This window comes from Ambystoma mexicanum, chromosome 11 (genome assembly GCF_040938575.1).
Source record: "Ambystoma mexicanum isolate Mex_15411 chromosome 11, UKY_AmexF1_1, whole genome shotgun sequence".
In the NCBI taxonomy this organism is placed as follows: Eukaryota; Metazoa; Chordata; class Amphibia; order Caudata; family Ambystomatidae; genus Ambystoma; species Ambystoma mexicanum.
Genome location: NC_090934.1, coordinates 208,207,230 through 208,233,335, shown reverse-complemented (window position 1 = coordinate 208,233,335; position 26,106 = coordinate 208,207,230). Strand labels below are relative to the sequence as shown.

The window sequence follows — 26,106 nt, the reverse complement described above, 5'->3', positions numbered from 1 at the left end:
ATACAGGACTTGGAGAGGTTAATTGGAGAGGTTAATCTTCAGCCCAGAAAAGCCTCCAAAATTATGTATCAGGTCGAGGTAGTTTGGGAGGGAGTCGCGTAAGTTACCAGCGAGGGGAGGTGTTGGGCTAATCTATTAGCAGGCAACTTCGCTAGAATGTTTACATCTGTTGAGGGAAATGGGGCGATAGGATTTGCAATGGGTTGGATCCTTTCACTCTTTAGCTGTAACCACAATAAGGGCCGACAGCATGGATTTGGGCAGGGATACCGTTTCTGGGGCAGCATTAAATAGTTTGGCCATGAAGGGGGCCAGGGTGGAGCGAAACGATTTATAGAAGCGAACAATGAAACCGTCGTCCCCTGGCACGGTGTCTCCTTTCATAGTTCTGATGGTGTCTATCACCTCCTGGGGAGGGATGGGCATCTCCAGGGGGACAGCCTTCTCGGGGGTGGAGGGGGAGGGGCGAAGACAGGGGATTGGGAGGGAGTCGAGAAACTGGTCAGCGTCTGTACAGTCGCAAGTATATTCCGACTTATAGAGTTGCTCATAATACTGGCAGAACTGTTTTGCTATCAGGGGGTCATCCACATTATTTGTCTCCGTCTGGGGAGCGCAGCAAGTCTACTCTTCTACTGTTCCTGAGCTCCCTCAACCTCCAAGCTAGGATCCTGTCCACCTTCTCCATGTATCTTTGCTTCAAGAAGGCGAGTTTCCCTTCAGTCTGTCCTACAAAGAGAGCCGCCAGTTTTGCTTTAAGTTGTTATGAGCTCTGCCCATTTACCTGGGAACATTTGTGACTTTAGTTTACCCCCGGTTGGATAGTCTATATTTTATCTGAGTAGCCTCTCTTCTCTTATGCATTCTTTTTTCCTTCTCGTACCCACGCCTATGAGTACACCCCGGATTGTGGCTTTGAACGTGTCCCAAACTCCCATGAAGCCCACCTCCCTATTGTTAATTGCGAAATATTCTTTTATGGCGGCTAGGAGGCTCTAGGACATTTCTTTATCTTGCAGTAGAAGGTCATTGCATGACCATCGTGATCCGTCAGGGGAATTTGGGGGCATCCCTAATCAGGGCTTAACCAAGTCACGGTCCGACCAAGGGACAAACTCTACCATGAAGTCAGTTATTCTATCCTGTTCAGGCGTCTACCAGTATATAGTCTATTCTAGAGAACGTGGCATGAGGTTTAGAGAAGAACGTGAATAGAGGGTCATGTCCTTGTCATATCATGTGCGTGTCAGCAAGTCCCAATTCCTGATTGACTCTTTGGATGGTGGCAGACATTTTTCTGTGTGTGTGTGATCACGTGAGGGTTCCCGGATTTCCTGTCGCTCTCGAGTTGAAGGACCATGTTAAAATCCTCACCCACCAGTAAAGTCCCTTCTGTGAATGCCAGGATCTTGGTTTTCATCTCTTCCCAAAATTGGTCCCGAGCCTCGTTCGGGCAATAAATGGAGACCGCTGTTACCATGTTGCCCCTGACTTCCCCCTTAACCATCAGGTAACGACCCTCAGGGTCAGCGCACTAGGCCTTAGAGGTGAAATGGGCCCTCGGAGATACCGCCAGTGCTACCCCTCGCTTCTTAGCAGTGTACAAGGCATGGAAAACCTGTTGTATGGATTTGGCTCTGAGGGACTGTTCCCTCCCCTTCACCCAATGAGTTTCCTGGAGGAGTAAGAAATGTAATTGAAGCCTGTTAAATTCTTTCACCACCAGAGATTGATTGTTGGGGAAGTTCAAACCTTGAACATTTAACGATCACATCATCAGCATTTGAGTTGTATCAGCCATCGGGGTGTTGACTCTCAAAATCCCTCTTGGGAAATGCATATTAGTCAAATCCCTGTCTCGTCTCCATGTACATAAATTCCACAGTAAAAACCTGTCCCCATGAAAGTGATCATCGCCTGGCAGTTTGAAAGAATAATAACCCAAGAAGAACCAGAACAATAACCTAAAAAAAACACCCACCCCACAAGCGCCTGGACTGTCTGCGACATGTAGATCGCCGCTGGGCCAGGCCACCAAGGTCTACCTCCCCCATGCTCTAAAACACAACACAATACTCACTCTGAGCCCTCCCTGCCACCCATATATTTAAACCGAAACTTCATGAAGAGTCCCTCTTCCCCCACCAGATGAGCCCCAGAACCTCATCTCTACCACAGGATCCAACTCTAATCATGGGCCAAGGTCCCACCTTGGGTGCTCCGGCGTGGGTTTCGAGATCTGATCTTCCCAACACAACAAGCGGGCGACGCAGGTGCAGGAGCATGGCAAAACCTTTGTAGGGACTCGGCCCAGCTCAAGAGTAGTTTCAGTGCCGGGGGGTAATTTGGTTGGGTAATGGGTTTTTGAGGGGGCTGAGAGGGTCTCTGGGAGAGGTCTCACGGTGATCCAGATAAAGAGAGGGCTGTAAGATTCCAGGATAGACCCTGTGCGTTGGCGACCAGTGCGGGCCCCTTTAATTCCCTCTTCACTTCCGCCTAGAGGGGAGCAGCACACAGTCCCCGCCGCTCCCCGGCCCAGGCGATTGTAGTCTTGAGTACCATTCACTTCCTACCTTGTTGGAGACCCGCAGCGCTCCTGCCACCGAAGTGTGGCTTGTTATCAGACTAGACGCTATGCGGCATGGGGCTCACTGCCTGCACTGGTCCGCAGTGGTCAGAGGCAGACTGGATACGCTGCCCGCGCAAGGAGGCTCCAGGAGAGGGGGTGCGCAAGTTTGTAGTGCAGGGCACACTACTCTGGCACAGTGCGGCTAGGTCTGCCGGTAGCGATCTGGTGATGCCGCCAACTGGGAGTAGTAGGGATGGCCTTGCGTCCGGGGGTTATGTGGATATGCCGCAGTACAAGGCTCCAGTGGTGCAGGCTGGTGTAGCAGGATGCGGCCTGGGGAATCGTTAGTTAGCTGGGTGTTCTGTCAAAGCTGGGACCCGCACCTTTGAGTTTATTTGGGCACTTGTCACAGATTTCCCCCTTTCTCACCCGAGATCGATCCTTGCAGGATTTCTTGGGATGAGTCTTCTTGCGCACGGATCGGGTTTTGTACAAGCCCGCGCAAGCCTCTTCTGGCTCCAGCATGCGTTCAGTGTTCCGGGATACTCCGAGGCTCCGGGAAGTCCAGGAAACGAGGAAGGTGTACACGAAGACGGCACACGAAATCCAGGAAGCAAGGTAGAGAGAAGAGAGGAAGGGAGATGGGATTTAGAGGGTCCGGGAACCAGGAACAGGAGAATAGTTCAGTGAACTACAGAGCACACGTCTAGCCACTACCAGCGTTAGCGTTGAGACGCACAGGGGCGTAGTCTATTTGTAGAATACGCTACGTGTGATGTGGAGGCTGGTGGAAGGCGTACCACGTTAGACGGCCATGTTGGGAGTACCAAGGAGTGCAAGCCCCGTTGTGATAGGGACCAGGAAGTCCAAAAGGGCCATGTTCTGTGGATCATGACAGCCCTTGCACGTCCATAGGCCTGAAGGAGGGAGGCCAGATCAAAGATGGGCAAAGCACCCCGTCTCCAAACCTTTGCCTGCTCACAAACGCCACCAGAGCGTGATTGGGCCTCTTTAGGAGCACAGGGGGAGGTTCCAGAGGGGCTGTGCTAAATGCCTGTGGAGTAGGGAACCCCAGTGCAGAGTCTATGGAGCCGGGTCCATTGCAGAGACTGAAGTGGTGAACGTGCTTTGAATGGATGTTCAGGAGAGAGGACAGCCTGATGCCTTGCAAACGAGGGGCTAAATCCAAGCCAGAAGGCACTCCAGCAGTGTCTTCAGATAAAATGGGGCCCTTGGCCCACAGGCCCCCCCCGCAGCACAACCACACTGTGTGCTGGTGTGGGTCATGGTTCACGGCTCCAGCATGTAGGTAGCATCGCGCCGCTTCAACAGTTGGTCCCTCTCCCTGGCCTGACACAGGGAGGTGGGGATGCGAAGGCCAAAAACAAAAACAAAAAACCAAAGGGGCACCTGGCCACTGCTCTCCCAGTAGGCAAAATGGGTCAGGCCGGGCAGCGGGTGTCCCACGTCTTTTTGTATCTGAGGACAGGTTGGACGCTTGCCTCACTCCTCAGGTCCGCCCAAAGGAGGGGGGCAGCATACTGTGTAGTGCGCGAGGCAGGTTGGCCTCACATTCGCCTCGATGCATGGCAGTCTGTCGGAGCCGGAGTTGGCGGAAAGACGCAGGAAGCTCGTATCTCCGGCAATCTGTATAGTAGGAACCCCGGGGCTCTTTCCTTCGGCACACCAGGGGCTTAGATTGCTCCTGGAGGGGTTGGGTACTTGGTCCTGGGAGGTTGGGCTCAATTCCCTTTAGTGCGACCCAGTGGAGGAGACCGACTGATATGCGTTAGCACATCTCAGAGCCCCCTGGTGGCGCCCGGTTTGAAGCTTTTATCAAACATTTACTTTGCAGTAAATGTCAGATAAAAGTTTAACTGTCGATGGCCTGCCTCAGGTGGCAGCAGTGTGCCAACAGAAAGTGGGTTTGTGGTGACATGCTCCGTTTTGCAGAAAGCACATTTTTTTCCATCCGTTGCTATGGGTTGAGTACATTTCATTTAGGTTGAGTATGCAAACTAAGTTACTCAGCCTGCAGGTATAGTGGACTATTTAAGGAATTTGCATGGCCAGACTCTCTCACCAATGTCTTACTTCAGCGAAACACAAAAAGGCTGTATTAATGCAGATTTTATTCCTTGGGTACAAATAAGTTCTGATAACATTGAACATGTTAGTATGACATTGCTAATCAAATAGGCTTTTTTGCTAATCAAGCAAACTTTAATTAGCAAACTAGGCTAATTAACTTTTGAGAACTAACTTATGTCTTACTCTCTAAGAACCTTGTGGGATTTAAACCAGAGCTGACCACATGCGCCACGTCCTTTGGGTTCTACATTGATAAACACCTCACCTTGAAGAAAAACATAGCCAGGAAAACAAACTGCTTGAGTACTGCTTTAATTCCTGTAGTCAATCAAGCCCTTCTTTTCAGCAAACATCTTCATTTCTGCTGTCCAAGCATTTGTCTTCTCCCCCTAGATGGTGGCAACGACCTTCTGAAAGGACTTCAGACGAACACCCTGGTGGCCCGGGGAGGTGTCCTACATGCTTCAGCACGACTCCAATGACCCCACAAATTCAACCACATCACCCTGACCCTGACTGAACTGCACTGGCTACCTCTACAAGCATGTATCCCCTTCAAATCCTGCTGCATCATCTACAAGGGTGTCAGGAGACTCAAGCCTTCATTTCCACATTTCAGGAAGGAGCTCAAGACTCAGTCTTCAAGGAACGGCTAATCCCCAACACCTAGGTCCACAGACTCTCCGCTCCCCATCTAAGAGGGATATCCGCTCCCCCAGTTATCTCCCATGGTGGTTTGTGATCCCTTGCTGCCAAATTGCCCACTCTACCACTCCACAATTGACAGCTCCTCTCTTGTATCTCTGCTTCCCTCACTGTATATTCTCTCCCCCCACCACCATGACTTGTAAAGTCAACACATACCATAATAATTATAGTCTCTTGGCATCAAGTATTTGTATTTTCTTTTAAGGCACTGTTCATGAAGAAGAGCGGTACAACAAATCGGGTAATGAGAAAAAAAATGAATAACAGAAGATTTAAAGAGGTGATAGAGAAGAAATAAGATGGGCTTTTAAGTGGGAGTGAAATATGCGAACAGAGGGGGATGCACGGATACCTGGTGGGAGAGCATTTCAAGACTTGGGGCAAGAAGAGAGAACAAGCAAAACCGTGATGAGACAGAGGGAGTTTAGGGTGGTGAGAAGATTAAGGTGCTGAGAGCAAAGAGCATGAAGGAGAATAAGAAGTGAGATAGTGGAGCAAGGCCATGTTAGCACTTATGATAGTGAGTCATAAGGACGGAGAGAGGCAGTGCTAAGGAACGACTTAATAGAAGATAGAGGAGGAAGCTGAAAGAAGTCAAACAGCGTTAGATACAGAACGAAGGGGAGTGAGATGTGAGGAGAACAAAGAATAAAGCAGACCATTAGGCAAGTTGGGGAAAAAAAGAGGAAGTAATATGAAGTTTAGCAGCGTGAAAGGAAAGGTAGGGGTGAATTTTACATACATTTAGAGAAGAAAGCAACAGGTGCAGGCAGCGAGATATGTGAGGCAAAGTATAGTGATGGATCAAAAATGACCAAGATTGTGGGCAGAAGATTAAAAAGGTAGAAGAGAAGTGGATAAAGCAGGTAACAGACAGAGGAGGGGGCAGGGGGAGAAGTAGAGGATAGGGGAATGTAGAGGATCTCTGTTTTTGAGGAATTGAGATGAAGAAAGTGTGAGTGCATCCGAGATTGGACCGCAGATATGCAGGATGAAAGAGGCATGAAGAAAATCTGACAATGTGGAGCAGGAGAAAAGGATTTGTGCATCGTCTACATAATGAGAGGAAAGATTAAACAATTCAATGGTAGAGAATAATGGAAAAGTGTAGATACGGAAAGTAAAGCACTGAACCTTGAGGGACAACATTTTGGAGATGTTGGGGAGGGGAGTTGGGCCCGGCACAGGATACTGAGAAGGAACGTTTGGAAAGATAAGATCAGAAACCAATGAATAATACAAGTAGACAGATCTACTGAGGAAGGTCAATAAAGTAAGGAAGGGTGGTTTACCAGATTAAAGGCTGTTGATATATCGAAAACGATGAGACTAGACGAGGACTTGGTGGAACGTGGAGACATAAGGGAACGAATGACATGCAAGCAGTTTGTTGAGTGGGCCAGCAGAAACCAGATTGGGTCAGGGGAAGGAGAGAATGAAGATTAAGATAGATTTGTGAGTAGGCAGCCAGTTCAAGAGGTTTTGAGAGAAAGGGAGATGAGGGGTTCAAAGAGGGCTTTCAGGATAGGAATAATTACTGTGTGTTTAAAGGGGGAAGGAAAGGTGGCAGAGAAGAGCAACAGATTGAAAAGAGACATTAGAAAAGGTATAAACAGCTGGGAAGAGGGCAAAAGGCTAAGAGGAGAAGCAGTGGGGTGAGCACTGGTATGGCAGGATCGTCTCACTATTGTTTGGTTGAATAGTACAACTTTATATGTTCTCTTTTCTTGGATTTGCCTATAACAAATGCTAATAACAGAAATTCTCCACAGTTTATGCAGGCGATCAGAGGAAGTGCAGGGTTTTCAGTGTGAGTCAGTGTTTCGACTATGAAGTCCCCTTCCTCCTCTTGGATATTTAAATCCATTTCCTGCTCATTTTAAGAAAACAAAATATCGATTCAGATCATTTGGAGATTAAGGATGCCATTTCCACTCCGGAAAACTGAAGCCTAGTCATCCAAAATACTTCACTTCATTCTCCAAATGTTCTTTTCCTGAGGCAACAGTTGGTGTTAGTCTATCACAATCCAGAGTGAAACGGGTCAATTTGGGAACTTTATGTGTTATTTGTATTGGAACAGTTAGACTACTTTTGACTCTTTGCCAATGCATTTCTGTACTGTTTGAGGTTACACATAACCTCTTCTGTGAATGAACCAAGATGGAGGGAAAATAAAAATCAGAAAATTGCATTTCCACATTGGGACAAAGATGCGAGAAACATTACTGTGACTATGACTTCTAGTTGTATGCCCATTCCAAGAGTGGTTAAACAAGTCGTAATATTCCAGATGAACAACTATTCGGCAGCCTGTGCATAGCAAGTAAACCCAACATTCAGCTGGCTTTTGTCTGATGCAAATTCCCATTAAACTGCATTTCCCAAATAGAGGCCTGTCAGGATGCGCGCACACACCTGAAATAAAGCATGCCTCCCGGTGACCCAGAAGCAACGCAGCAGCAGCAGGCTGAGGAGGTTAAGAGCGGGCAGAGCGAGGGTGGGGGTTTACGGTGGGCAGAGAGGGTGATACAATGGGACGAAGGGGGCATGGCAGGAGTGAGCAAATTACAAGGAGTCTGGGTATTGTTGGTGCGATACCGAATCCAATTCCACCTACTCAAAAATCTTTGAATTTATTTTTCTTTGATTGGCATCTCTGGGATGAGAGTGAGTTCAGGATGGGGCGATAAGCCTTGGGGAAGGCAGATGTGGGTGGCAGGGCATTGAGTGGGAGAGCGGGGTCTCTCCAGCATCAGACAAGGGGCAGAGCAGGTGCAACTAAGTGTCCCCAGATCGCTGAACCCAGACCTGGGAAACAGGTTTTTGGCCATAACACCCTGCTGGGATTACACATGGATTTGAATCCAATACAAATTCTTTCCTCCAAAATACAAGAATCAGGACATAACAAATGTGCAGAATGGACATTTTTAAAAAAGGTAAGAAATACATACCTTGGCACTATCTGAAATGGTACTCCAGTTCCCCCCTTTGAGTGTGAATTGGCCCCCTCCTATCCGGGCTAGAATCTCCTCAGGAGTGTCATCTGGACCATTCGCAAAGGGAGTATATCTGAAAAGAAAAGTAAACAGTTCAGTAAAGGCAAGAGTGAGGTGCTACATGTACAATAAGACCCCATCTGTACAGACATTGAATAGAGGAACTCTTCTCAGCCTTAACAGGTGCTGATCTGTGTAGAGCTATGTTGCGTCTTGCTCCCTTCCCCGTATGCATGCTTCAGGAGGGCGACTGCGTGGACTGTTGAGTGGCTGAGAAGAATGTTTATGTCTGTCCAAGGTTCTCACCTGTGCAGTTGATCAGATGTAGCCTGGGTGGTGGTAGCCAGTGAGGCTTTCCCTTAAGATCATAGATCCCTTTGATAACTTACACTTAATTACTTGATGTAACCTGATTATCTGTAACCCAATATATCATCTATGAAGATGCCTGCAGCCTCCTGCATTACAGCACGCTGCACCTCAACTGCCATTTATCCCTAGACAGGCTCGGTCTATGCTGAGACAAAGCCCAGACATGGGCTTTTTTCTACAGTGGTGCCAGGGAAGGAGAGGGTTAAGATATCTGCAGAACCTGAGCCTCAGAGCTGGGACTAACACCTGCAGAAACACAGCACTGACAGAAATGGGTGGATGGAGATGCAGAGAACAGGCCTAGAAAGGCCACGACGCGTTTGTCATCTTGTTAAAGGTCATTCTTTGCAAATGCCCGGCCCATAGCCAGTCTAGGCCTGTTATCTGCTCCCTCCCAGACTTGCTCGTCTTCAACCAATATTCACAAACATCTCTTGTCCAGGACTGGTCTCTGGTATAAATCCCCAGCCCTACTCTGGCTCATACTCTGCAGATATCTGCATAGTGGAAGGTGAGTAGATCCCCCCTGCAGGACAATATTTAGGGAAATTGCTGTAGATAATTGGCCTGAGCCAAAGGCAGATTAGCCACTAGTACTCTGGTGAGGGATTAGGCAGACTAACACGTAGTGGTATGGTTTCTTTTAAGTTATTTCTGATTTAGTGGCAGCTGGCAGAGCAGGTAAGGCTTTATGCTAAGAAGAGGAGATTGGGAATAGTAAGGTACAAATAGCATAGAAACAGCCTACAGATTATATTGCTGGTACAACTAGCATAGAAACAGGAAAGTCTACACATTATATTGCTGGACATATATGCTTTATATAAAGTTATGCTTGGAAATAAATGACTTGCCTTTAGTAATGTTCTTTCTGATGGATACAATCTTTGACTGATGGTAAAAAGGATAACTTTTAAAATAAATGTATTAAGGATAACAATACCAGACCAACTCCCTGAACTCTATGGTGATGTGGAAGGACCTCTCCAGGCTTTCCACACAGACCATTAACTGAAAGATCCTGCAGATGAGCTCCCCATCCTATTATGGGTGCACCAGTGCAAAGGGGACCACTGGCCACAGCTGCCGAAATGGGCCCAAAATTAAATATGCCACCGTAACTTTCCCTAGGGACTTTACTATAAAGCAGCGCAATTGAGAGTCATGCTGGAACATCTACGAGATGACCTAGGGACTTACTGGACCCTACATTGAAGACCTATTCACACACCCTAAAAAAGTTAGACTTTTTGTGGTCCCCGAGTAAAGTAATTCCACCCCACATCAAGAGCCATCCAACCCTTGCAGTGCTGTGGAGTTTATGGAAAAAGTGCAAACCGAACGCCTCCCTCTTCTCCTGGCCAACTCTGCTGAGCTTGGTGTGGGGAGACCCGCTGGACCTGGGAAAGAGGGTCTTCCGCTATACTCCAGCATGGTCAGAAAGGGGCCTTGAGAGAGAAGGCCGACTGTTCCCAGGATACCTCTATTTAATATGAAGCCTTGACTGCGATCATGTGAGCGAGGTCCTTGGGTAGTTTGGAGTACCTGCGCCTGAAAGGCATCATGTCCGATCCAATAGGATACTCCACGATCTCGTGACCCTTTTCTCCCTTTGAATCAACCCTCAGCGAGACCTCCTCAAGGAAGACAATACTTTCTAATTATACAAGGTGTTTGTCACTGAAGAGCTAGAGGGACGGCAGATGTTAAAGCAATACTGGATGGAGCACTCAGGGCAGGAAATCCCGGACACCACTTGGAGTAAAATATATAAGTTGATGTTCTCTGACAATCTCTATATCTCAGCAATGGCGCACAACTTTAAGGTACTACACACTTGGCACCTCACACACCTGAGACATTCCAAAATGTTTGCAAGATCCTCCCCACTCTGCCCCAGGTTGTGTGGTCAGACGGGGACATGGTATCACATGTGGTGGGCATGCTCAAAAGGTGAAAGTCTACTGGTCCGAAGTGCTTAGTTGGATCCAAAACAGTGGAATATCCCCCCGGCCTGGATCCTCTCCAGATGCTGTTGGGCGTCCGTGACGCCGACAGTTTGTTTGTTTATTTGTAATGCGCACCAGACCCGGGGGTATCGGGGCGCAGCAATTACAACAGATGCAAAGCTTAAGTTATGTTATAAAACAAAGGCAAGGATACAACATATGTACAAATTAATCAAGATTACAGGATGTAGGCAAGAATACAGCAAATGAGCACAGTATACACAGAAATATCTATATACAGCAGACTTTAGTTTAAAGATATTTTGAATGACTATACATACATAATATCGAGGAGTAGGTAGCCCAGTAGCCAGGCTTACAGGTCGGTAGATTTGAGCAAGTTGATTTAGTTACCTCCGACAGTGACGTACAAAGATTCTCAAAACTTGTTGAGTCCATGTCGAGAGCAGGGAGGGTGGCCCTGACCCTGACCCAGAAATGGAAATATGAGGCCATGCCATTGAAGAGGGATTGGATGAACAAATTGTGGGATATATTCACGTATGAGAAATTGGCAGCAGTGGTTAACAACCAGATGGAAACCTTTTATCTTAAGTGGGGAATCTTTATGTTGAAATGGGGGTGTGGACATTTGAAACTTATTTCTGACCCTACGGTTCCGTAGATGTGCATTCCTTGTTTCTATTTTGAACATGATCTGTAGTGGAATTGGTGGGCTACTCACAGAACCCTGGCCGCCAATACTTACTGTACTTCAGGCCTTATGTACTCAATCCAACATCCTGTTACGCGTAATGGTCAAGGTGGTGCAACCCGAGTGGGAAAATGAGAGGTGGGGGGTTGGTGATTGTTATGGTTAACAATGTGTTTGTATTACCTTATGAAAATGCTAATAAACATCAAAGTTTAAAAAGAAAACAGAATGGCAGTGTTTCCCCAAAGCAAACGCTGTTCTGCATGGTCTCAGGTTTCTCCTCTTCAGGACAGGGGGTAGTGTGTTACTTTCGAATACACTATTTTTCCACAAAAACACCATGTGAAAAGGGGTCTCTGGAATGTCAAGGCAAAATGGGCAAGCGGACTGACGTTTCTCTTACATGCAATGTGGCCACCCAGTTGAAACAGTTTTGTAACGTAGACTCTTTCAAAAAAACGTTCAGAGTCAAATATGGCTGTGGTCTCGTAGGAGAAGAAATTGCAAATAATGTAAAATGTAATTGTTCACTCATTACTCACTATTCCTATCCTGTCAAAATGTAAGTCATCGGGAACTCTTAAGGCCGTAGCGTTGTCCAGTACGTTGCAGACTGTACTTTGACTTGGTACTTGTGGTATAATAAAGTAATTGATGTATATAGTATAAACAGGGAACCTTATTCTCCTCTCAGACTAACAGGACTTAAGTTGATCGGACTCACTTTCGGATTTCTCAGCGATAGTTAAGCAAGAGCAAGTTTCACCTGATTTTCTAGCCAACATAACCCAACCTCTGCACTGCACACGTCGGGACGTTCATTGGAAGGGATAGCAATCCTTTCCAGAAGCTACTCTGGACTTTCTGAAGCTACATTTTTTTTAAAGCCTCATACTCCCATAACATATAGTGCCATCAAACTTGCCCTTAGCTGCGTAGCCTCGCAACACCATCTCTAGCGGATGAGTTTTCATTTTAGTTGCAGAAGGAAAGATCCTTCCATTACCTTGTGTCATTGTAATATCATGTTTCTCAAAATGAGCATGGTCAGTCAAATCTTCAGAGAAATGGACGCCCAGGTAGGTAGTTTGTAATCTATTAAAGAGCAATCAGCATAAACGTTCCTCATTGTGACCTGCATTTCTTCAGGAATACAAAACTACAGATTCCACAGGACAGGCAGGCTCCTTTCTTTCATATATTTAGTAGATGGATATTAGTTTCTGTAAAGACCTAGGCGTCAGTGCCAAAAGGACACCGTATATTGTGAATGATAAAATAGGAATTTTAATGCCCCGATGCCCCTCACTTGTGGGACATAAGTTGCTGTCTTACAGAAAACCAAACATAATGAATTAGTAAATAGATTAAATAAGAGGGGGTGCAATACCACAATTGTCTGACCCCCGCCACCCCTAATACTGGCAATGGCCTAGTGACTGACCACTACTGCACAGTTCCTTTAGTGAAGATCAACAATGCGTAAAAGCTAGCCCGGCACTCCCATTTTCACCAAAGAACATTGCTATATATATTTTTTTTTCTGGTTTCACATGTGCCGTTAGCTATTTCTCACTGTTGTGAGAACTTTAAACTTGATAGATATATATAGTTTGCATTTAAGCTAATTCGCATACCTACAATACCTTGCTGTTGTGGCTCAGAACTGGAGGTGAACTTTCAGCGATGACTACTAGGTGGCCTTGTGGAATATGTGACGGCTCAAATGGAGATGGCTATATATAATACATTACTCACTGTAATCGTATTTCTGATGTTTGTATTTGCTTAGATTCACATGCTCTGCATAGGCAGATATCTAGCAAAAGCTGCAGAGTATTGCACATGAAGTTTTTGAAATTCGAAAACTGGGCGTCAACAGGGCGTACCCTATACCCATGATCCCTCACGCATCGAGGTCCCTCAGATTATTTGTTTCTGACAAGAGGGAGTGCAAGTTGTGAATGTGAAGTGTAGGTAAAGACCATGAGGTGTGAAAGATCTATGCTTCTTTCCCAAGCACCTTCTACTCCAAGATGGGAGAATGGGCGGGCGCATGTGAATTTAAGCAGATACAAGCATCAGAAATCCGATTACAGTGAGTAATGTATTCCTTCTGAGGCTTGTGGATCTTCTTAGAATCATATGCTCTGCATAGATTAGCTAGCAGTACTAGCAGAAGAACATGGGTTATTAGAAGGTAGCACTGCAAAGATGTTTCAGCACTGCTTGTCCCACTTGTGAATCACCCTTAGAATGTGTGTCCAGACTAATGAACTCCAAATGGCAGCCTTGCAAATGGCATCTAGGGGCACGTTTGCCATGAAGGCTAAAGTTGCACCAGTGCCTCGAGTTGAGTGTTCTCTGGGCTTAAAGGGCAATATTCTCTTGCCTAAGAGAGTAACAGAGTTAGATTCAGTTGACAATCCATTTAGATATTGCTGCTTTAGAGAGAAGGTCCCCTTCTCTTCCAGCGGCTACAGATACAAAGAAGCAATCTGTTTTTTGATCGACTGTCTTTTGAAGGTAGAACATGACAGCTCTGCATACATCCAGGGTGTGTAGACTTCTTTCTGCTGAGTTTGTTGGGTTCTTGAAAAATGCAGGAAGCTCTACAGAATTTTGATATGAATTTGGGTGAGAAGCGAGTATGTGTGTAGCACCACCTTGTCTTAATGAAGAACTACGAAAGGGTCTTGTACTGAGAGCTTGTTCGCTATTCCTTCTGATAGAGTTAATCGCTATGAGGAAGGCCGTTTTGTATGTCAGATGTTTAAGGCTGGCCTTGTGCATAGGCTTGAAGGGGGCCCCCATGAGCCTTGTGAGTACGACATTGAGGTCCCAGTCGGGAGTACGATTAGAGATGGGAGAGTACCATTTTTTTACACCCTCCATGAAAGCCTCCACTACGGGAACCTTCCACCATGTAATTTTTCTGAGGCATGGTGTTAGCAGAGGGAGCCGCTAGGTGTACTTTGAGTGAGTTAAAGACTGATCCTGAGTCAAGTAGGTAGAGCAGGTAAGTTGACTTTATTGGTCGGTGAACATTTGGTTGGATTGAGAGACTGTCCTGCACCATAACACAAAGCATTTCCATTTGTTAAAATAGCAGTGCCTTGTGTTAGGCTTGCGTGCCTCCTTGAGTATTTTCATGCACCTTTGGTCTAGGTTAAGGTGACCAAATTCTATGACCTCGGGAGTCAAGCTGCTAAGTTCAGCTTCTGAGGGCATGGGTGCAGCATTGTTCCCGGATCCTGGGTCAACAGGTTGTCTGTGCAGGGTAGTTTCATGGAAGGACACAGGGACTTCATTTGTAGGTGCAAGAACCAGGTCTGCCTGGCCCACATTGGAGCTACTAGGATCAGTGTTACTTGTTCCTGGTGTAGCTTGTGGACTATTTTGTTAAGAGGCGACAGGGGAAAAGCGTATACAAATTTCCCTCACCAGTTCCTCAGAAGTGCATTTCCCTAGGATCCTTTCTGGGGAAACCTGGACACGTCTGTTAAGTTGCCAATTGTGCTCCAAGGGTATTGTACTCCTGCTTAGTACGTCTGCCAGAGAATTGAGTTCCCATGGAATATGTTGTACTACCAGGAACATTTGATGCAGTGGCCACCGCCAGATGTTCTGGGCTAGTTTGGACAGCCCTGGAGAATGTGTACCCCCCATGTTTATATAAAACATGGCCGTAGTACTGTTCCATAAGGTCTAGGACCGTCTTGTTCACTAGCTGAGTCTTGAAGGCTAGAAGTGCTTTGAGAATCACTAGTAGTTCTAGAAGGTTAATGTGCTTCCTGGTAAGGTCGTGAGCTGTATGATGCAGGAAGTGAGCGCCCCACCCAGTTATGGATGAGTGTTGAGTAGCCTCGATGGCTGGTGTGTGGAAAGGCTGTCCCTTTAGCAGACTGTCTTTGTTCCACCACTGTAGTGATTGAACCAGAGATTACGAAACCACCACTAGATCGTCCCACAACCCGCTTGCTTGCAACCGTTTCGATAGCCACTCTTGCATTGGACGCATGCGCAGCCTGGCGAGAGGCACTAGGTAAATGCAGCAAGCCTTTGTATCCCTTCTGAGGTTTGTGGAATCTGCTTAGATCACATGCTGTGCATAGATTAGCGAGCAGTGTTAGGCGAAGGTTCATGGGAAAACAGATGTTTTAGAACTGCTTTTCCCACTTGTGCATCTGTCTTGGAATAGGTGTCACTGCAGTAGTGCTGAGTGAAAGTGTGTACCGAGCACCATGTAGCTGCTTTTCAAATGCTGTCTAAGGGGACATTAGCAATAAAAGCCAGAGTAGCTCCTGTGCTCCTTGTGGAGTGAGCTCTTGGCGTGAAAGGCAGTGTCTTGTCTGAGAGAATAGCACAGTTGTATGCATCCGACTATCCAGCTGGAGATGGCATTCTTGGAAATGCGGGCTCCTTCCCTGCCTGGGGCTATGGAGACAAACAGTTGGTTTGTTTTTCTTAGCAGTCTGGTCTTGTTTACATAGTAAAGGGTTGTCCTCCTTGCATCTAGTATGTGGAATTTTACCTCAGCTGAGCTTTTAGGGTTCTGGAAGAAAGCTGGTAGCTGGATGGACTGGTTCACATGAAATTTAGGGATGAATTTATGAAAGAACTTAGGATGAGTACGTAAAACCAGTTTGTCTTTGTGTATGACAAAGAAAGGATCCAGCACTGACAATGCTTGCAATTCACTAACTTCTTATGGAAGTAATAGCCACTAAGAAAGCAGTCTTAAAGGTCAAGTGTTTAAGACTTAACTTGTGCATTGGCTTGAAGGGGGGTCCTAGGAGTTTGTGAGTACTACATTGAGATCCCATCCTGCTGACAGATTTGAAATTGGAGGGTGGAGTCTTTACTCCCTCGATGAATGATTGGATGACTGGCACCTTCCACCACAAAACTATCGTGGGAGGTGGTGTAAGCCGACAAGGACGCCAGGTGGACCTTTAGCGAGTTGAATACTAACCCCGAGTCTAGCAAGTGGAGCATATAGATTTGAATGTGGGATGTGGTACATTCCATGGGGTTTATTTGTTTAGAAAGCCACCAAATTACAAATCTCCTCCACTTGTCGAAGTAACAGTGTCTACTGTTTGGCTTTCGTGCCTCCTTGAGGATATCCATACACCTTTGTGGTAGGTTAAGATGTCAGAACTCTGACTTCAGGAGCCACGCTACCAAGTTAATCGAGTAAGGTTGCGGATGCACTATTAATCCCCCATGCTGAGTGAGTATGTTGGTTAGGCACGGGAGTTTGATGGGATCGCACACCGCCGTTTGCACAGATGTGGATACCATGGTTGTCTTGCCCACATAGGAGCAACTAGGATGAGCGTCACTTGTTCCTTGTGAATCTTGTTCACCACTTTGTTCATGAGAGGAGTCGGGTGCAGAGGGGGGAAGCGTAGGCAAATCTCCCTGACCAGTTCATCCATAGGGCCTTCCCCTTGGAGCCTGGCTGGGGGAACCGGGATGTAAAGTCTGTCCATTGTTTGTTTTCGCTTGTAGCGCACAAGTCTAGCTTGGGGAAAACCCACTGAGAGAAGAGCTGGTCTACGAACCTTGTGTCTAGTTGCCACTCGTGTTCTTCTGGTAGGGGATCTCTGCTCAGTGAGTCGGCTAGAGAGTTGAGTTCCACTGGAACATGTTGCAAGGATAGGAACAAGTTCCGTTTGAGTGCCCATTTCCAGATTTGTTGTGCTAACCTGGACAGATTCGGAGAACGAGTGCCCCCGTTTATAGATGTAAAACATCGCTCTAGTGCGGTCAGTGAGGACTTGCACTGACTTGTTTACTAGGTGTATTTTGAATGCCTGAAGGGCCTTGAACACCTCCAGTAGTTCGAGCAGATTGATGTGGTTCTGTGACCTTGTGCTGTGTGATGAAGGGATGAGACCCCACCCGGCGAGTGATGAGTGTCGTTACCATCGCCTGCACTTCTGGATCGTGGAAGGTTTTCCCTTCAACAGATTTTCTCTTGACCACCAGCGAAAGTTTTGTACTAGTGTTGGCGAAACGACCACTAGATCGTCCCACTGACCGCTTGCCTGAGACCACTGTTTCACCAACCACTCCTGCATGGGGCGCATGCACAGGCGTGCGTGCGGTACCAGGTAAATGCATGCTGCCATCATGCCTAGCAAACGCATCGCTTTGCGTACGCTTATCTGGCAGCCGGCCTGATAATGAGGTATTTGCAGTAACATTTTGGACTCTTTCCTCTGATGGAAAGACTAATCCCTCTCTTGAGTCCATTACAGCTCCTAGTAACGGTTTTGTTGTGCTCGGCACCAGGCTGGAGTTTTTCTCATTTATCAAGAAGCCCGCCTGAAAGAGAAGGTTGATAGTTCTTTGAATGTTTTGTCTGCAAATCTGGGGCGTCTCCCCTGTAATCAGCCAGTCGTCCAGGTAAGGGTACACTGGGATTGCCTCCCTGTGCAGGTGTGCTGCCACCACCGCCAGTACCTTTGTGAATACCCTTGGTGTGGATGCTATTCCGAAGGGTAGCACCTTGAACTGGTTCGTCATCTTGAACCGCAAGAAACTTCTGTGCGCTGGGAACATTGAAATATGAAAGTAAGCATCTTTCATATCCAATGTTGCCATGTAATCCCCCCCGTTTTAGCAGACTGATTACTTCTTGTAGCGTAGTCATGCAGAACTTTTGTGGCTTGACATGTGTTTGCAGGGCATAAGGTCTAATACTGGGCGCATTGTTAGATTTTTTTTGGCACAAGGAAGTAGGTTTAATAAATACCCTGGTTTACCTGGTTTGCCGGTACGATTTCTATGGCGTCCTTTTGGAGCACACAAATACAATCGAGAATTAGGGGAGTTTTTATCGGCCCCGAGATTCGTCCCCCATACCTAGCTTACGAATGGTTCTAAACTCTGGAATCTCGTTGCCTATATGCTGTCCCCTTACAAAGGGAGAAAACACTATTGGAAATATATACCCACATCTTCTACAAATCCACTCCACAACTAGAAAAAGTACTACAAAAACTTTATTTAGTCAATATATATAAAATAGATTAAACAACCATTAATAAAAAGATTTAATGCAGACTATATGCTGCCTAAAAGAAATTATTTTCTTCTATAATCTCACAAAGTGCAATAGTGCACATTTTCAAACTGTTTTACATACAGCCACTAACTGACTCACACTATTCAACCCACTCAAATTCCACATACAATTGTCGAATACATAAAACAGAAAGCTCCCAAACTACGGGTTGCTACCTTCAAAACCTTAGTATCCTAATTAGGCGAATCCTTGTATAACAAGGCTCTAGTTGACTTAATAGTTGATTAGTAGATGCTGCCATAATATGCAACACCATTAACGCCCAACACGTTTCGTTCTTTTTACAATAAGTCAAAAAAGTGATAGAACTTCTTCAGGGGAAACTCAACAAGCAGGTTTTCTTTCACACTCCATGTAAAAGTGTTCTTCTGTAACCCATGGTAGAGTTTAACAAATAATGCTGTCCACAGTGCTGTAGGTGCGTCTTCCAAATAAACTGCCATCCGTTGTACATGACACCCCTCACAATCTTTGACCGCCAAGTTACAACTGTGTCTTTTGAGTCCATACACTTGTGGTTGTCTTCTGCTGGCATCAAACATTTTTTTGGTGCCGATTCAAACGTAGCTACCGTCTGGCGGCCTTCGTCGTTACCCATACACATCTGTTGCACGGTCACTCCGCGTCTTGCAGTGAATCGATTGTGTTCCGAGTCTGTCATTTCCATCTTGGTCATTTGCATGTCCCGTCAGTCACCTGATCCTTCGTCCTTTTGGTGCAGCATTGAGATTTCCTCGAGAAGGATGTGTTCTTCCTTAGAGTGTCTCTTTCCGCAGGGGATGGTTCCGGGGTCGATCGATTAGCTCCACACAATAACCGCCCGCTATGGTGGATAGCACCCATTTGTCTGAGGCGATTCCCTCCCATGCTTGGGTGAAGTTTGAAATACACCCTCCTACTGGAGAGGCATGTGAGGCACCTGAAGCGGTTAGTCACGGTTATGGAGGTGTGGTTCCACCTCTAGACAAGGACGACCACCCCACGCCGCGTGATCGGCACAGTCCCCTTTGGTAACCTTGTGAGGCTTGGCCCTAATTGTTACCCAAGGATGCTCCCTGATTCTGACTGTAGCCTGAACCCCTCTGAATTTTGTCTGCGTAAGCGACGGAAATGACTATTATTGCCTCTTTGGCCTGTGGGTTTATTAATCAGCTGGCCCAGCAACTTTAGTGTGTCGTATTCGGTTTATAGTCATAATGTAGAAAAATAAAAGGTCGACTTACAAAAATGTAGAAAACAATGTCGAAAACCTATGCATATAATTAAGAGTCAATTTTTAGAAAAAAAAATGTCGAAAAAAATGTCGAAAAAAATGTCAATTAGCACTATCAATAAATAAACAAGAGTATCATTTACTAGGGGGGGGGTCCCCCCCCAACCCCACTCACCCAACACCCCCAGCCACCCCCCATACTCCACATTTTAAAATATATATATATATTTTTTTTTTTTTGGAAAAATTCAAAAAAAAAGGCAGAAATAATTCAACATTATTGGTTTGACATTTTTTTCTAAAATAATTTTTCGACATTTTGACTTTCTAAATTATTGCATTCAAAAATATGACTGACCACCGTTGTGTATTCATCTTTAGCGGTTTTTAGGGCGTCTTCAATGGCCTTTCCAAAGAGGACGTTGGGCTCAATGGACATATTAAGAAGCGTAGCTTACATCTCTTGCTTTAAGCCGGACTGGCGTAACCAAGCATGACGCTTTATTGTTCCTTGTGCAATAGTTCTGCCTGCATTGTCAGCGGCGTCAAGATTACTCTTTAGAATGCAGCTTGAAACTGTCCTGCCTTCTGCCGCCACCAAGGCCAAGTGTGTTTTAAGGGGTTCAGGAGCTGATAATAAAGTTGACATATCATCCCACTTATGGCAGTTATAACTCGCCAGAAGTGTGGTATTATTAGCTATCCTTGCTTGAAAGGCAGCCGACGAGGCCACTTTTTGCCCCATCGTGTAAAGTTTCTTGCTCTCTTTGTCCAGTGGTGCCTCAGAAGAGGCCAGGGGTGTTCCTGCTCTTTTTCTTGTTGTTACTAAAAAAGAATCTGGTTTGAGTTGTCTCCTGACCCTGATATACTGAGGGTCTGATGGAGCAGGGAAGAAGAGCTTCTCAATGTGGGTATTAACTGCACGCTTCTGGTTAGGTGTTTCCAGAGAAGGCTGTATCGTCTGCTGGATAGACTGCAGGAAGGTAATGAACTGTGACGGCTTTCTTATCCCCTAAAATGTCGTAAAAGTCTTTGTCTTGTTGAGTTGCTTGAGTTTTTATCTGTAAGTGCTCAGCTGCCTTGATGAGTATGTCGTTCTGTAGTGGCTGGTTATCTATTGGCAAATCTGCCACAGGAGAATCCTGGGTGACGGGAGGGTCTGTTATACATATCTGGCTCCTCATCGCCATCACCATAGCACTGATCCCTGCCCTCCCGATTTACATAGAGGTCTTCTGTATCCGGCTCATACAGATCAATGACTGGTGGGTCCTGCTAGGATGAAATAGCCAGGGTATCAGGGCAAGACCTTTTGGAAGGGGGCTGAGAAGCAGTGGCATCTGCAGGGGCCTGAGAGCTAGAGGCAGCTGTTGTGGGTGGGGTGGTATGAAAGCTTTGGAAAGAATCTGGGTTATTTGTTTTAAAACATTGGCCATAAAGGTCATCCTCCTCATGACCCTAACAATGTCCCGACATGTCCATTGGGGAGAGCTTGGAATGGACATAGGGTACAGTGGGAAAACCCGATCTTGAGGTGTGACTGGGACCTGAGGAGTGGGCGAATGTGTGGGTGGATGTCATTGGACGACCTACTGGAGATGCATGGCAGGGGACCCTGACGGGTACGTCGGGTATTGGTGGAGATAGAAGAGACTCTAGAGGCTGTGCTACCTCTACCATTTCCTGAAAGCTCTTGTTAACCTGCCTACCCTCTAACCATTTTCAGCAATTGAGACTTTGTAGGCTCAGGGACATTATCTAAATTGCTCTGAAGTAACCCCCATTGAACATCATTGTAAATTGCCAAATGAGCGGTGTTGCTAGCAATGTGTGCTGAGTAATTGGCAGAAGTAGTTACTCTCTTTCCTAATGAATAATGCTTTTTTGCATTATTTACCTGGAGGTGCTTCTGCATTGAACAAGGTGACTCCAGCACACTTTCTTGTAGTTGTAACTACTAGCGATTCAGGTGTAACATGCCCCAGAATGTCAAGAGAGTTGGTAGGTCCCGGTTTAAACATTTTCTCTACTTGAGGGTTAACCTCTTGTGTAAAGGATGGTGTAAGCAGGGAAGGTGCAATTCCGTTTTCAATAGAATTTAACAAAGGAATACATTGGCAGACAGCCTTTTTTCTTTTAAGATACCATCCACAAAATCTGGGTCTTAAAATGGCTCCCGAGTCTGACTCTGGAAGTGTTCAGCTGCTTTTTTAGGCAGATTGTTAAAAAGAAGCTGGTCATCTATAGGAAATGAGTCGCCCGGGCTAATTTGAAGGATCAGCATCTCCTAAGATTACATCTGGCTCATCTGCATCATGTGTTGGTGCAGCTATCAAGATAGCCTGATCGGTATCCCCTGCCATGTACCCTGATCATTATCCGCCTGGGTCCTGGTGATCAGGATCATGCTGAAATCTATTGTCCGTCTCGTCAGTAACATCGAGTAATGCGTGTACCAGGGACAGCTGAACTCTGGGTGTGACAAACTGACACTGTTGTCCATGGTTTCTTCAAACCTCTCTTTAGTCTATGTACCTGTTCTAGGGGTATCTGGGAGAGGAAACAAGCTCCTGGTGCCACAGTTTTACATGTACCCTGTTGTGCTTAGGACAATGTCTCAGTTGCTTTTGTGTAACCCGATTTAGTTACTGGTGTAATGATGGGAGACCCAGTAGCACATGTAGGAAGTTGCTGCAGTGTTTGTGCGTTTTTCCCTATGTGTGGAGTGAGAATGGTGTTTAGACGGCCGTTTAAACTAAACGGAAATGGAAGCCCAAAGGTTTATGCAAGGCAACGTGCGTTTCCTATGTTTTGGAGCCATGCACTGGACGCAAGTGTGGAAGTGCAGCAGGCTTTGAATGCGAATGGTCTACAGAGTTCGACAAATGTTTTGACAAAACTTTAGTTGCTGCATGAGCCTTCTTCGAAGGTTGGCTTAGGGTTGTGTGCTTATGTGTATGCAAATGGGTGTCCTGGTTGCCAGAAGATTTCCCCATCCAGAGTTTCCGCCTCGCCGGATGGGGTTGGGGCTGGACAAGAGGGAGTCTACCAACTCCTGAATGCCATCGGCATCTGTAAGGGAGCCGTAGCTGTCAAATTCTTCATCATCCAATGTAAAAGCGCCGATGCGTGAATAGACTGCCTGCATGGCGTTGGCCACCCACTGCTTGGTGCGTCACTCTAAGCTCCTTAGGCCAAAAGAGTTGCAGGACTTGCAAGTGATCACAGGGACAAGGATACATTAGACACTGGACTAGCTAGGCACACCCACTGACATGGAACCCAGGGCTTGGGGAGTACCCTTGGATGTAAGGGGGGGCACTGAGGAAGAAAGGGCAGGGTTGTAGAAGGGGGCCGGTAGAGATGTTGATAGGGGGGGGCAAGAGAGCGGCAGGCGCAGAAACACAAGGGGGCCAGAGAAGCAGAGAATGACAGGGAGGCACAGAGGCAGGCTTGGAGTGGGGGGGGGGCAGAAGCAGAGCGGCTAAGAGAAGCAGGGGAAGAAGGGCCAGAGGCCAGGCGACCCACTGGTGGAAAAATAGAGCAGGGATGGGGAATGGTACCTGCCAGTAGGGTTTCTGCAGCCTCTGCCCCCGAACCCACGTCAGCACACCACACCAGCCAAGGAAAAAAAGACACCCCCCCCCCCCCCCCCCAGTCTTTTCTCCACAGGCTTATATAAGGCTGTTCCCACCCACTGCAGGGCTGGCCTCTGACCCAGGCAAGTGTTTGTTGGGCAAGTGTTGCCAGGGTTGTTTCCAGGTCCAGCCCCCTCACCCATGAGTCTTTGTTTGGCTGTTGTCAGGACACGTAGTGTTGCTCCAACCCCGTCCAGGGTTAGCTACCTGCCCGCCCAGGAGTGTTTGGCTGTTGCTAGGACATGTGTGATTCCCAGGTCAGGGGAGTTGAGCCCAGAGGTGTGGAAGTTAATTGTAGGATACAGTGGAGTGCAGTTGGGGAGGGTATTTGTTAATTAGGGAATGGAGAAGGTTCCTAGAGCAGAGACTAGCTTGGTGACTCAGGATAATTACAGGGTGGGCCTGCCAGAGCCCCCCCCCCACCAACTGTCACTGGGTCTCAGGACAGCATAGTAAAGATTCAGCCCTAGGTGGCAGAACAGGTGTTTAGACAATACAATGGGAGTTGGCAGGCTTACTGTCCAGTATGCCAGAATCAAGCACAACATATAGTGATCAGGCAATGTGAGGACCACGCACAGTGAATACAGGACAAAATACACACAGGGCACTTGACAGAAATATACAGCAAGCATATGTTGGAAGGGAAAAAAAATTGTTATTTTGCCCGTTTAAGGGAGTTGGAAAGTCAAATGAAGTTGTGCAATAAATTGAATACAGGGGAAATTAAAAGTCATTTTCTACATTGCAAATAAAAGGGTACATAGAAATTAACATTTTCAAAGCCCCCCACTGGTCCTGAAAGAGGCCACATGAACGCGGCTAGGGACCAGTGTCACACCTCGATTTGGGGGAAGTCTGTAAAGTTCTTGGTTGAAGGAGTCTGGATTCCATGATGTGAGGGGGATATGGTTTAGTGTCCAAAGGTTTGGCAACAGTTTGATATGAAGCACCAGAGTAGTTTGCAGGTGACAATTAGCGCAAGCAACCCCCTGCCCACCGCAACTCCAAACAGCATACAGGATATGTGGAATCAGTTTTCCTCAGAAGGCGCTGAAGCAATCTTATTCCATTCAGAAAGTCTTTGGCTGTATCCTTGGGGGTGGCCCCAAGGAAGTGATGTGAGCGACGTGGTGAAAGATTTCATCAGAGGAGTCTGCAACACAATCACTGCTCTAATCCAATAAGTGCACCCACTCCACCATGGGAAGCCAATAGCATGTGGTTTTTGAAAGCCAGTTTTGAAAGCCTGAACTCCCTCTGCTCGGCGGCCAATGTTCACAGTGATACAGCAGTTTTAATTTATAACAGCTTCCAGAATTTCTTGCAACCGATATTTAGCCCAACCTACTGGTATATTAATGCGGTGCCATACAGCTGTGCGTCCATCAGAGGAGTGTAGGTGTTCATTAGGTCATGGGCTTGTAGGTCACGGGCATTTCAGATCTTGTGATGTTGTCTTTCTTTGGTGAACAGATCTAGAAGAGTTCTTGAGGTGCCAACCAGGTGTCTGTTAGCTGGCACTCGGGCAAGGGTATCTTCCATACCCAGCAGGCAATGTGAGGTAGAAGCTGGTCTTACAGGGAGATGACGTCCAGTTTGCCACATAGCCATGGGCGCTTGTGCGACCAAAGCACCGTGGACTGGCATTCGGTGGTGGTGTCCACATTTTCTGCCCCTTCTCTTTCCCACTTGAAGCACACAGGGATGGTGTCCTTATACCGTACCGTACCGTTAGAACCCTTCTTTTCCAGGTGTGCACTGGGCTTCCCGGAATGGCAGGGGAATAGTTCAGAGGTGCTGGCAGGTACAGCTTGGGGTGGGGACTCTGCACCCTAATGCAGAGGCCTATGGGCACAGACCCAGCAGTTGGTTTGATTGAGTTAGCGGGCCTCAAAATGGCAGATCTGGAGTAAAGAGTTTTCTCGGTGGTCAGTAAACGCAGAAAGGAGGAGCAGAGCAAGCATGATGAACTGGCTGATGGCAAAACAAAATGGAAACATATTTGCTTTCAAAAGAGAAAGCTTGAAACAAAATCCAAGATGTAAGCAGCGAGAAAAAGTAGCATGAAATATGAAAATATTAAAAATCAAAATATAAAATATTAAAATTGAAAATGCTAAAATTGATAAAGAAATTAAAAATCAAGATTAAAACAAATTCCAAAATGAAGACTAAAAAAGACAAAAAATATTAAAATGTCAAATCATTAAAATGCAAAAACTAAAAAATCTTAAAGTTAAAAATGGCAAACATTATTCTAAACAAAGATAATACAAAATGTTCACCGTCAAAATATTAAGGTCCAAAAAAAAAAAAAAATAATTATCACAGTTCAAGAGACCATGGTCCAAGAAAATATCTGGACTGTTCCCATGTCAGCAGGGTTTCCGAGCGGGTTGAGGGCAGATCGGGGGAAAAATAGTCCTAGCTCCCCTATACTAAATGTAATCTTGTCTGGCCTGGCACAGGCTGTGCCTCGCTGACCTGGCGACAGATCAGTCACATGAATGAAGTAAGGTGTTTGAAATATGCCAGAACTGAATCATCAGTCAGTGCCATAAGCAAACTGTCCACAGAGGGAGGACCTGCAGCAGGCAGAGGCATTGTTCTTGCCATCATGCTCTCAAATAGAGAGTCCACCAAAGCGGCTGCACATACTTCTCATGTACATTACAGCAAGGGGCAAAGCATCTGGCCAATTTAGACCTGTCTGTGCGCACACTTTTGCCAGCTTGTAGCTCCCCATT

The 26,106-nt window shown here is 46.4% G+C and overlaps 1 protein-coding gene across 4 annotated transcripts in view; it reads right to left on the bottom strand.

Annotated features, from left to right (window-relative positions):
• Window positions 1-26,106, bottom strand: part of RPS6KA1 (ribosomal protein S6 kinase A1) — a 918,695-nt gene that overhangs the window by 45,454 nt on the left and 847,135 nt on the right. For all 4 annotated transcript variants that reach the window (XM_069622861.1, XM_069622863.1, XM_069622864.1 and 1 more), the window contains one exon: window positions 8,326-8,443. In XM_069622861.1, the coding sequence (XP_069478962.1) occupies window positions 8,326-8,443 (118 nt within the window). The remainder of the gene's footprint in view (window positions 1-8,325; window positions 8,444-26,106) is intronic.